Source organism: Xenopus laevis, chromosome 8L (assembly GCF_017654675.1).
Source record: "Xenopus laevis strain J_2021 chromosome 8L, Xenopus_laevis_v10.1, whole genome shotgun sequence".
NCBI classification, from domain to species: Eukaryota; Metazoa; Chordata; class Amphibia; order Anura; family Pipidae; genus Xenopus; species Xenopus laevis.
The window spans coordinates 120,060,683-120,073,412 of NC_054385.1; the positions used below are offsets into that span (position 1 = coordinate 120,060,683).

General features: G+C 42.4%; 1 protein-coding gene across 1 annotated transcript in view; it reads right to left on the minus strand.

Annotated features, from left to right (window-relative positions):
* Window positions 1-10,690, minus strand: part of otud7b.L (OTU deubiquitinase 7B L homeolog) — a 59,831-nt gene extending 49,141 nt beyond the window's left edge. The window contains exon 1 of the mRNA XM_018231399.2: window positions 10,336-10,690. Within this exon, the coding sequence (XP_018086888.1) occupies window positions 10,336-10,348 (13 nt within the window). The 5' untranslated portion in view covers window positions 10,349-10,690. The remainder of the gene's footprint in view (window positions 1-10,335) is intronic.
* Window positions 10,691-12,730: the final 2,040 nt, after the last annotated feature.

Here is a 12,730-nt window from a genome sequence, read left to right on the forward strand (position 1 = left end):
GTAAACTAAGGGTCTGGCCACATGAGCAGATTCAGGGAGATTAATCGCCCCGAAGAGGAGGAGATTTGTCACTGGGGCGACTAATCTCCCCTAATGGTGGTGGCGGCATACAGGGAGATCAGCCGCAAAGCGAAAAATCTTCGCTACCACTGACGACTAATCTTGCAAAATGCCTTACCGCCAGCTAGAATGCGAATAGCAGGCAGGATGGCATACGCATCGCTTCGGATTTCCCAAGTCGCCTAACGTGGAAACTTCGGACGACTTCGGAAAACAAAGCAACGCACCATCGATTTTCATTCTTGCCAGCGGAAAAGCATTTCAGGAAGATTAGCCGTCTGTAGTAGAGAAAATCTGTCACTTTGCGACTAATCTCCCCGTTTGCCACGACCCTAAAGGTGGCCATACATGTTACAGTTATCTTTCCCTCGACCATTCCTTTTCTCTACTAACGTTAAGCTGAATCATCAGATATGCCAGTAGAAACAAAACAATTCTACCTTTATCTGCTGATTCAGCATTAAATCATGGTGACCTCTGAAGACCCACGATAAAAAATTTCCATCCTGTATAGACAGCGAGACGATCGATATCCAAGGCTTTGGTCAATATTGATCTCCTTGTCTCGCACTGCGTTTTGTACGATATCTTCGGTGCGCATATGGCCACCTTAAAGTGGTTGTTAACCTTTAAATTAACTTTTGGTATGATGTAGAGTGATATTCTGAGACAATTGGCTATAGCTTTTAATTATCTGTGTTTTTTCGAGTTACAGTATTTAGCTTTTTATTCAGTAGTTCTCTACTGTACACTTTCTGCAATCTTGCTTAGTCAAGCAACCATGAATTAATTTCAATAATTTATTGGAATATGAATACGGATGGCTTGAATAGAATGATGAGTAATGAAAAGCAGCAATAACAATAAATGTGTAGCCTTACAGAGCATTTGTTTTTAGATAGGGTCAGTGACCCCCAGTTTGAAAGAGTCAAAAGAAGGTGACAATTCAAAAACGATAAAAAAAAAAAAAATAATGAAGACAATTGAAAAGTTACTTACAATTAGCCATTCTACAACTTAATACAATTTAACTGAAAAGTGAACTACCCCTTTAAGACCATTGGGTTATTTATCAAAGTCTGAATGACAAAAACTTTTTTTTCTATTTACAATAAAATCCGAATTTTTAGTGGGGAACCCCCCGCCCCGGAGTTTATTAAGCAATGAAGGTGTTAAAAATCCAAATTTAAAAGTACTCCAACTCAGACCTGACAAGTTCATGTAGAAGTCAATGGGAGAAGTCCTAAAAATATCCTGATCTGCACTGGGTTTTCGTGCAATAATCCGAAGATTTTGTCATTTTCGGGCAAAAATCAAAAACAAACTATTGTATGAAAAATGTGAAAGATTTTTTCATGATTTTATCTATATTTTTCCCCGCACAGGAAATTTCTGCGAATATTAGGGGGGAATCTGTGCGGATTTGGACTGACTATATTACTAAAAATTATCAGAAATTTTCGGATTTTGATAAATAATCCCTTTAGAGTTTGCTATGCCCAAGTAAAAGCCAAATGATGTGTAAATGCAAAAGTATTCATTTTCGCTCCTAAATTCCACTAAAACCCCCTTTGACACCAGGCACAAACATTCTTCCAACCTACAACTGCGTTCTGCAGGGCTCCAGATTGCAACCCCTTCAAAAGAACTTCTTTCAAAAGACTTAGAAGTGCAGCCAAAAATAACCAAACTGTCAATATTTATCAGCATACCATACAATGTTTGCCGCCACTGCATTAACTGCCAAATAAACACAACTCTGTGGCTATGCTGATGGTAAGATAACGACAATAATTTTATTTTCCAGTTGTGACATAGATCCAGTGTGTATTAAATTGTAAGTCAGGGGCTCAAACTTAACGGACTAGGCAGATTAAAATGAGAGTTATTATAAATAGACTTTTATAAATAGATTTCTGGAAGTGTTGATTTTAAAATACGCCAACGCTCAGTGACACACATCTACGAGCAAAACCTTATTCTGATCCAACAATGGGGGCAAAAAATCTGCTACGAAGCAATACGAGATGACAGTTAGCTGGTCTGATCTTATCCGAATGGAATGGCGATATCAAACCACATTGCACCTTAACCACCGACTTAGAGAACATTGGGTCGGATTGGGTTTCTGAACTAAAACATCTGTTCTTTACAACACATAACAATAGTAAGAGGAGACGAGTAAATGTTAAACATGCTTATGTCACAATCATGATGGTACAGCACATAAATGATCGATGGGTTTGGCCAAATATAGGAAAACGTCAAGTGAATGGGTGGCCTGCACAAATCAATATTCTCTGGTATCAAAACCTATATATTAAAAGGGCTAGTGCACCCAATTTTGTGTATTTTATACAACTATTAAGAATGATTGGCACCATATACACCATGACCTCCTAATCTATTGTTCCCTTCTTTCAGGAAAGCCCCGTTGGTCATCGTTGAAAAAGGTCTTATTAGCCAGTGCTGCATCGGCAGATTAAATTTTGAAACGTCTAATCAATAAAGCGTTCAATATCCAGTGTACACAGATATCCCTTGGGATTACCGTTCAACACACGAAGTTTCAGAGAATCTACAACTTTATCAATACATACACGCCCAGTCAAATAGCAGCTTCGGAACATTATGTCAACTTTCAAATTCCTCATCATTCTCCCAACCCACCAAAATTGCCCTCAAACCACAACACAGACCAAGTCAGTGGATGGAACCCAACAGGTAGCCAATGTTTCACCAACTGCTTTGCCTTTTTCTTCTATCCAGGTCCATTAAGATGCCATGAACACCATATACGAAAAGTTCCAGCATCCACTGTTTTAATGGCAAGTAATAAATTGTAGCTTTACTTCTGAACCTCACATATCATCCTTTCCGGACTATAAACTTTGGCTACGGTCAGGGACTGACATAAGAAAGACCAAGGCATCACTGTACCATGATACTTGGAGAAGTAGTCAACTTCTAAGAGGATTTCTATGATGTCTAGGGATTCGCAGTCTTTTCCGACACATGCCACCAAAATCCATAACTAACATAATGTCTAACTGAAGCCACCTACATAACACTCTGCTATACAATCTCTCAAATGGATCTTGCCTAAAGGTGGCCATAGACTCCAAGATCCGCTCGTTTGGCGCCAAACGAGCGGATCTTTCCCCGATATGCCACTAATGGCATGGCTATATCGGGGGTAATTCAAATGTTCGGCCGTATGGCCGAACGATCGAATTATGATGCGCCAAGCGGCTCCGACGGGTCGGTCGGGTAAAAATCCAACCTTCCCGATCGATATCGTGGCCAGATATCGATCGGGAAGACCCGTCGGAAGCCCCCATACATGGGCAGATAAGCTGTCAAATAGGTCCAAACGACCGATATCGGCAGCTTTATCTGCCCGTGTATGGCCACCTTAAGACTTATCGGCAACCAGCTGATGGAGAAAGCCTTGTGTGAGTATTTGTCTCTTTTTCTGGGGAACTGTGGCCAAATAAATGCCAGTAGACCCCTTCACCAAAGTATGGCACAGCTGTTGGTGGCTAATTCTAAAGGGGCTCACCAAATTTAAACCCCAGTTGTACCTGATTAGATATATATGCTGCATGCCAATAAAACGTGCATGATTGGTCAAAATAGTGCAAACTTTGCATCCAAATTGACAATTCAGGCCTATTGCAAAACTAAGCATCCTGAACAAATGTAATTGTACCCAGCTGCCCTATGTACAAATTAAAAGCTTAATAAAAGAAATGTTACAAATAAAAACATTGACAAATCAGGGCAAGTTAAGTCCCACATAAAAGTCACTGCAAGCACAAATATGCTGGTTAAAAACACTGTATTGTGGACAAAAATAAGGCGAATTTTGACGCAATATTGCACTTTAGAAGCAGCACCTGCCTTTTAAATAAACCCTAATACGCCTAGATTAAATATAGATTTCAGAACTATTTATACACGTTCCACTTTTTTACCCTGCACTGCAGCCTGGGGTCTAATTGGCCTCTACAATAAATAAACCTTTGACTAGTAGAACAGATGTGCTTTCCACCTTACCCTTGCCCTCTCTCCGTTGCATCTCCCTGGCGCTATTAACCACAGCTCAGAGATCTGCCTATGGGACCATGCAAGCAGGAATCTGTGCACATTTCCGAGTTCTTATAGTTATGACTTTGTGCTTCTCTGAGATAACACGGAGTGAGGTATTTCTTCGTTATAAAAGCATAAAAACATGGCTCAGAGCATAAAGGGTAGAGTACAGAAGGGCAATAACGACTTTCTTGCACCTATACGCAAAAAAATCTCTCTCATGTAAGCCGGTTAGTGTGAACCACTCACACTGGCAGTGCAAGCCACACCTTGTGCCCGTATAACCTGCTTGGTTATTATCCACGAGTCACAACATATCTGGTGCTGAACAAAATAATCAACCGTGGAATACAGCGGCACCCTGCGGAACAATGTCATTATTTTTGGGGTGATTCAGGGATGCAATAAAATTTGCACACATAGTTGTATCATAATTAACATCCCAATTATTTATATTCAGGCAGTAAATGTCCGGAGGCCAGATGAGTCGTCACTAAATATAAGGTGCGAATTAGGGTTTCAAAATAGTCCAAATTTTTACAGTAATAACTTTTAGTAGACTGCAGGGAAAGACAACGGATCAACTCTGCAACTGCTCAACTGTTTTAATTTAGGAAGCATTATGGCAGGCATTTAGGGTAGGACTACACGGGCGATTTTGGAGCGATCCAATGCACTGCGCAATAACGCAGGCATCAAATCGGATGCAACAGAAATAAGGTAAGTAATGGAAATGTTGGATGAAGTCGCATCGTTGATCCGACGCAACACGACTGTCGGATGCAGACAGCATTTCTGCTGCATCCAATTTGACGCCTGTGTTTTTGCAAAGCGCGTTGGATAGCTCCAAAATCAGCCGTGCAGTCCGACCCTTATAGGCAACTGCCAGTCATTTGCTGAGTTTGGCACCAAACAATGAAAAAGCTGCAGCTCCCTTAAAAAGGGGCACTGATTTGTTTGATGGAGAACTTGCACCATACTCACAAACATGATTTGTCCTCTGCAAATACTCTGGTGACAACCAATGGTTACAGGTCAATATCGGACAATCTAAATGGGTTGCAGTCATTTTGTAAAAGAACATTACACAAAAGCCCACGTAATGGGCCTGTGCATGAAAAAAATAGGTCTTGGAGTCACAAAAGCAAGCAGCACATCATGTGGGAGAAAAGAGATAGGAGCGATAATGCTCAGCACAACAAACCACACACTGAGTAGAATGTTGGGCAAACTGGTACACAAAGTGACACACGCTGAGTTTAAATACATAGGGATGAAGAAGAAGCTGCTACTCCGGCATAGGAGTAAATATGGGATACATAGTAAAGCACCTGATTACAGGTTTCATGATGGGACTGGCAGGCAGTACAGAGTAAGAGATAAATCACCTTCATGCCATTGAGCACCAAGGGATACAGTATAATAATACATTTATTTCCATCCAAAAAAGAAGCATTTTGGCCAGTAATAGCTGCACAAGTAAAGACTAATTACATAAAGAGCATCCTACCACAGAAGTTGCATAAGCACGTCATCAGTTGCTCTGGAATAGCATAGGACTGCACTTCCACCAAACTGTCCAATATCAATTTGATTGGAGGAAACTGTCATTAGACGGAATCCATCTAAAGTTGGTCATAGACGTTACAATTACGATCTTACCTGGAAAAGATCTTTCCAGGAAAGATCATTTGTTTCAATACAGACGTGTAGAGCTGAATCGTCAGATATACAGGAAGACAACAGAATTCTACCTGTATCTGACGATTCAGCACTAACAATAGCCGATGTTCGGGGGCCTTCAAAGGTGCCAGCTCAAAATTTTCCAGCCGGCCCGATCAACAAGACAACCAATATCAATGTCTTCCGCCGATATCGGTTTGCTCGTCACCCACTATACACTCACCGAATATTTTTAAAGGGATACTGTCATGGGGAAAAAAAATTTCTCAAAATGAATCAGTTAATAGTGCTGCTCCAGCAGAATTCTGCACTGAAATCCATTTCTCAAAAGAGCTAACAGATTTTTTTATATTCAGTTTTGAAATCTGACATGGGGCTAGACATATTGTCAATTTCCCAGCTGCCCCAAGTCATGCGACTTGTGCTCTGATAAACTTCAATCACTCTTTACTGCTGTACTGCAAGTTGGAGTGATATCACCCTCTCCCTTTTCCCCCCCAGCAGCCTAACAACAGAACAATGGGAAGGTAACCAGATAACAGCTCCCTAACACAAGATAACAGCTACCTGGTAGATCTACGAACAACACTCAATAGTAAAAACCCATGTCTCACTGAGACACATTCAGTTACATTGAGAAGGAAAAACAGCAGCCTGCCAGAAAGCATTTCTCTCCTAAAGTGCAGGCACAAGTCACATGACCAGGGGCAGCTGGGAAATCGACAATATGTCTAGCCCCATGTCAGATTTCAAAATTGAATATAAAAAAATCTGTTTGCTCTTTTGAGAAATGGATTTCAGTGCAGAATTCTGCAGGAGTAGCACTATTAACTGATGTGTTTTGAAAAAAACATGTTTTCCGGTGACAGGATCCCTTTAAGAATACGATTACGATTATCGGTGCGGCTATGGCCACCTTTAGGGCAACTAATCCTGGGACCTTCAGCACAGCAGCTATAGATGGAAAGAGTTTGGGCTAGCAGGTACAGCAGTGCACCACTTTATATCCGTGTTCTGTTCTAATAGGTATCTACCCCTTTTTTTTTTATATATTTTACGGATAACTGAACAATGTCCCTAAAAAAATACTAAAACAGCCACAATCTTACCAGCCATATTGTGCGTCAGCAATACACTTAAAAGAAGGAAAGTCATTTTTACTTTGGGGTACCAAAAGTTAGGCACGCCTAAGTAATGGCATTTACTTACCTGAAGCACCGGACCACCTATCACGAGAAAACTGCACCGGTTCGGGGTTATTCCAGAGAGCACGGAGCAATTGTCTTAACTTTTGGCACCCCAAAGTATAAAATGAATTTCCTTCTCCTTTAACTCTGTTAATGCACTAGAAGTACAAGCTGCCCTGCATTCAGTTCAGGCAAAGCAACCAGGCCGAATATCTTTCAAGAGGAATAACAATTCAGGCACAGGCTAAAGCAAGTGAGTTCAGTATGCTCACTGTGTTATCCCACAATAAAGAACCGTCTACAAAAAAAACTCAGTCCTCGTCTTGGCACAATGATGCTGGGTTTGTTTCAGAATGTAAAATTTAGAAGAGAAATCAATGGGAATGAACAATGTACACATACAGCAGGCAGGGGGCGGTACAGAGGAGAAGCATGCTTAGAAATAAAGAACATTAATTACCATGGTAAGGAATGAAGTCAGTTTAGATAAGAGACTGTTACACAACCCAGTGCAGGGTTACAAGTGTGGGATCCCAAAGAGGTGTGCGCTCTGGTCCAGAGGCCCATGTCCAAGGTCTCACTGATTTCATTCTACCACCTCCCACCGGCGACAGGTTTAAACCATGAATGTGTTTTTATTTGAACAGGGAACGATAAACTCCCTTGTGTGCAAAGTACAGCTACGGCCTGGCTCATACAGAGACGCCCCGGCTCATGCCGAAGTTTCAGTTTCAGCTCATTATACCTAGAGACTGACTCGCAGAATAACTAGCTGGGCACTAAGTGACAAACAAGCATCTAACTACTCCCTGCAAAAAGAATTTGCTGGGAAATCTGGCAAAAATCTTTTAATTGAGTAATGAAACCGTAATTGGGTTTTGGGCAAGCATCCAGCTTACTTCACTTAACCCAAAAAGAAGCATGAAAAAGAGAGATCTCTCTTGGCTGTGCATACGCGGGCTGTTTTGCCTTTAGGGGGCCACCAAGGCAACTAGAGGACTTTGCTAAGCTCCCACACCAACTTCCCAACCAAAGAAATGAATGCCCTGTGATGAAGGATGGGTGGGTGTTAGTGCCAAGCAGTCTTGCTTAATTAAAGTGCAAGACAAATTCCCTGGGAGTGAGTAATGTTTGGCACACTACTTTTTTACATGGGATGTGCCTCAGGCAGAATGCCCCAAAAGAAAGACATATATAGTTGAATAATTACAAACCGTCCCCTGCACAACCCAAATGCCTATTGTCTACAGATAAGGAAATGGTACTCGAGTGGCCACCTCAATAAACATCTCCAGTCCCAGCAATTAGCATTTTGATCCCAGCAGTCATTCATCCTTCCATCAGAAATATGCCAATATTGCTCAATTCCATTCTCACCCATCGACTGAGTCACTGTGCCAGCTCAGCCATTCCTCATCCTCCTTTGGCACAACTAATTCACCTAGGGCAGAGGACTTGGACTCGTGGTCTGAGCGGTTGCTTTACTACAACTCCCAGTTGTCATCAGACTTCTGGAAGTTGAGAGCAGAAAATGTTGCAAAGCCACAGGTGGAAGTTTTACTGACCTAGAGCGACACGTCTACAGCCTAAGGCCTTTTGGTGAACTTCATCTTTGGCAATCACCAGTAGCTTTAGGCTAAGGGGAGGATGGATAAGGTTACATTTCAGGCAATGGGTAGACAATCCATTAGCCAGAAAGCATTAGTCAGTGTGACAGCTGGCCTGCTCCACCCACCACTGGTCACTGTGAAAAAAAACAACAAGCAGCATATTGCTATGGGTCCAGGAAAATCCACCTGCAGACTTACAACAAAGGTTCAACAGAGGACAAAGCCATGAATCCTAAGGCCCCTAGAGGGTTCATCGGTGGAAGTTATGAATACAAGGTCCCAGAGGACTCCTCGGTAGAGAAGCCATGGATCCAAAGTGCCAGAAGTTGCATTGTAAGACATTATGAACTCCAATTGAGGGGGGAAGCCATGAATCCCAAGTCCTCAGCAGAAAAGCCAAACGTTCCATGTCCCAGAGGTTGCCTCCAGAGAAGCTATGAATCTCAAGTCCTCAGCAAAAAAGCTAGACTTGCCATGTCTCCAGAAGGTGCCTCCAGAGAAGCTATGAATCCAAAATCCTCGTTAGAAAAGCCATGCTTCCCATGTACCCAGAAGGTGCCTCCAGAGAAGCTATGAATCCAAAGTCCTCGGTAGAAAAGCCATGCTTCCCATGTCCTCCAGAGAAGCCATGAATCCAAAGTCCTTAACAGAAAAGCCATGCTTCCCATGTCCCCAGAAGGTGCCTCCAGAGAAGCCATGAATCCAAAGTCCTCAGCAGAAAAGCCATGCTTCCCATGTCCCCAGAAGGTGCCTCCAGAGAAGCCATGAATTCCCGAATCCCAGAAGGTGCCTCAGTAGAACGCAGGCATGTGACGCTCCCTGTAACCTCAGTGTTTCAGTTCAAGCATTCCTCACTCCCAAATACTAAACTCATAGAATCAACAGAAAGCCAAGCATTTATCTGTAGCAGAAATCTCTACTCAAGGCCTTTTAGCTATTGCTAGATTACTTTAAGGGGAAGAAGTAGTGTTAGTTGGGGCACAGGATACAATACTAACGTGTGAAGGTAACCCAACCTCCTCTGGCAGTGCCCAAAACAATGAAGTGCACCTAAGGTTAAACACGAGAAGCAGAAATATCCAGGTGGCAGACGCTTGTCTACTCCTGAATTACTTAGGCTTGGCCGGCTGCAGGTTGAACAACCTCGTAGTAATGTGGGTTCCCCCAGTGTGGGCTATGGGCAACAATTTGAGGGTGCAACTAGTAAGGGGATGGTAAGCACAATGAATCGCCACAGGCAAGTGGTACAGTTATACACGCAAGGGCAATATATACAAGTGGACTGGGGTTGACAAACTGATGGGTCATTGAGTGAAGACAAGCAGGATTCCAGTGTCCAAATTAGGGGCATCTCATTATACACACAATTAAATACAGGGGACCAGGGCTGAACCACTTGATCCTGTTGGGGGGGGGGGGTCTTACTACAGGAGAACATTAAATGCTGCTTTTCAATGTCCCAACGGTACAACAGAGCAATCAGGTACAGACACCTAATGTTTCAGCAGTTTGCAACTTTCTGCACCCCCACATGAGTGACATCACCCCTATAGTTTCCTTTCTGTGAACTTGTCAGCCCCAGCAGCACCTCACATGAACCACACAGCCTCAGCTTCCCCTATAGGAGCTCTGTCCCACCCTTACAATTCCCTCTAGCGCACTACTTAAGTACCCCAACACGAGCAGTATCCCTCCATATTTACCCTTTGATGCCATGGTATCACTCCGCTAGAGTTCGGCCTGCCCGGGCTCTGCAGTGCCAGCTCAGCCCGGGACTTTCATAGTCTTCCTCCCCCGGCTCAGGCCGAGAGACAGTAGCTCTCATCTCCCGGAGACTGGCCCTCGTCCCCCTTGTTTGGGGCCCCAGCGAGACAGAGCGGACTCCCTGTTGGATTCAGCCCTCCAGTGCCAAAGAGTAAAATGCAGCTCCGTGTGAGTCCCACAGCGCTCCCCGCGGGTTCCGGGCTGCACAGCGATCCCTCCACTCCACGCTCTCTCCCTGTTCTGACCTCGCTCTGTTCGGCTCCACAACACTGGCCCGTCCCCTCCCCTCCGAATACTCGGCGCAACGCATGTCGGGATGTGTAGTTCCCTTGCCTGAAAGGACCTTCTGACGTCACGCGGCGCCACAGCGCCACCTGCCGTAATATATGCGCCACTGCTTGTAGTTCCAAGTGGAACGTAGAACTGCAGCCTTTGTTAGGCTTTGTGATAAGGAGCGTCTCATTACACTGGTCACCTTTTAAGTTAATTTTTAGTGTCCATACCTCCCAACTGTCCCTTTTTCGGAGGGACAGTCCCTCTTTTGACAGCTCAACCCGCAGTCCCTCGATTGTACTGGAAAGTCCCTCTTTTCTCTGCACTGAACAGCCAGAAAAAGAAACAAAGTTTCTCACTTAAGTGGCTTTTAGCAGAGAGCCCAGAACAGCTAACAGGTGCAAATAAGATACTTTGTAACAATTTTGAGACACAAAAAAACACAGTTTAGATAAGGAGAAATATTTTCAAACTTTCATAACCTGCCAAATTTAGTAAAATGATCATGGTAATTAGGGGGTGTGGCCACTGAAAGGGGCATGGTCAAAAATGTCGCGCTACATGCGAAAAAACAATTTGTGCCTCTTTTTACTTCCAAAATGTTGGCAGGTATGGTGTTCTATAATGGCTAACTCTAAGCAACATTTTAAAGGGCCTTCATATTTTATTCTTTATAGTTTTTGAGTTATTTGCCTTCTTGACTCTTTCCAACTTTCAAATGGGGGGTCACTAGGGTTGCCACCTTTTCTAGAAAAAAATACCAGCCTTATTAATAACATTGGGATCAACCATCATTTTTACAGGCCAAGCCGATAAAAATACCGGCCAGTTGGCAACCCCAGGGGTCACTGACCCCATCTAAAAAACAAATGCTCTGTAAGGCTACAAATGTATTGTTATTGCTACTTTTTATTAATCATCTTTCTATTCTGGCCTCTGCTATTCATATTCCAGTCTCTTATTGAAATCAATGCATGGTTGCTAGGGTCATTTGGACCCTAGCGACCAGACTGCGTGAAATTTCAAACTGGAGAGCTGCTGAATAAAAAGCTAAATAACTCAAAAACCACAAATAATAAAAAATGAAAACCAATTGCAAATTGTCTCAGAATATCACTCTCTACATCATACTAAAAGTTAACTCAATAGTGTCAGCGGCATGGCACTAGTGCTAACATTTCCTAAGCTGATCCTGCCCACTCCCACACCTTGTGTCTTATTCCCTTCCCTTTAGATTGTAAGCTCCTTTGCACAGGGCCATCCTCACCTTTTGTAACGGTATTGGTTGTGATGTATGTAACTCCATATGTTCTATGTATGTAATTAATGTGATTTAGTTGTTTAAACACATTTACTTTATAGCGCTACGAAATATGCTGGCGCTATATAAATAAATGTTAGTAATAATAATAATAATAATAATAATAACTCAAAGGTAAACAACCCTTTTAATAGTGACTTGGCTGAACCAGGAATGAAGTGATACAGGAAGCTGTAAAGTGAAAGTTTCATTTTTGTAGACATAAGAAAAACCATAGATATTTCTTAAAGGAAAACTATACCCCCAAAATGAATACTTGAGCAACAGCTAGTTTATATCAAATTAAGTGACATATTAAAGAATCTTATCAAACTGGAATATACAGTTAAGTAAATATTGTCCTTTTACATCTCTTGCCTTGAACCACCATTTTGTGATGGTCTGTGTGCTGCCTCAGAGATCACCTGACCAGAAATACTGCAGCTCTAACTGTAACAGGAAGAAGTGTGGAAGCAAAAGACACAACGCTGTCTGTTAATTGGCTCATGTGACCTAACATTGTATGGTTTGTTTGTGTGCACCGTGATTCAAACAATCCCAGGGGGCGGCCCTTATTTTTTAAAATGGCAATTTTCTATTTATGATTACCTAATGGCACATACTACTAAAAAAGTATATTATTATGAAAATGGTTTATTTACATGAAGCAGGGTTTTACATATGAGCTGTTTTATGCAATATCTTTTTATAGAGACCTACATTGTTTGAGGGGTATAGTTTTCCTTTAATTAAAAACAACA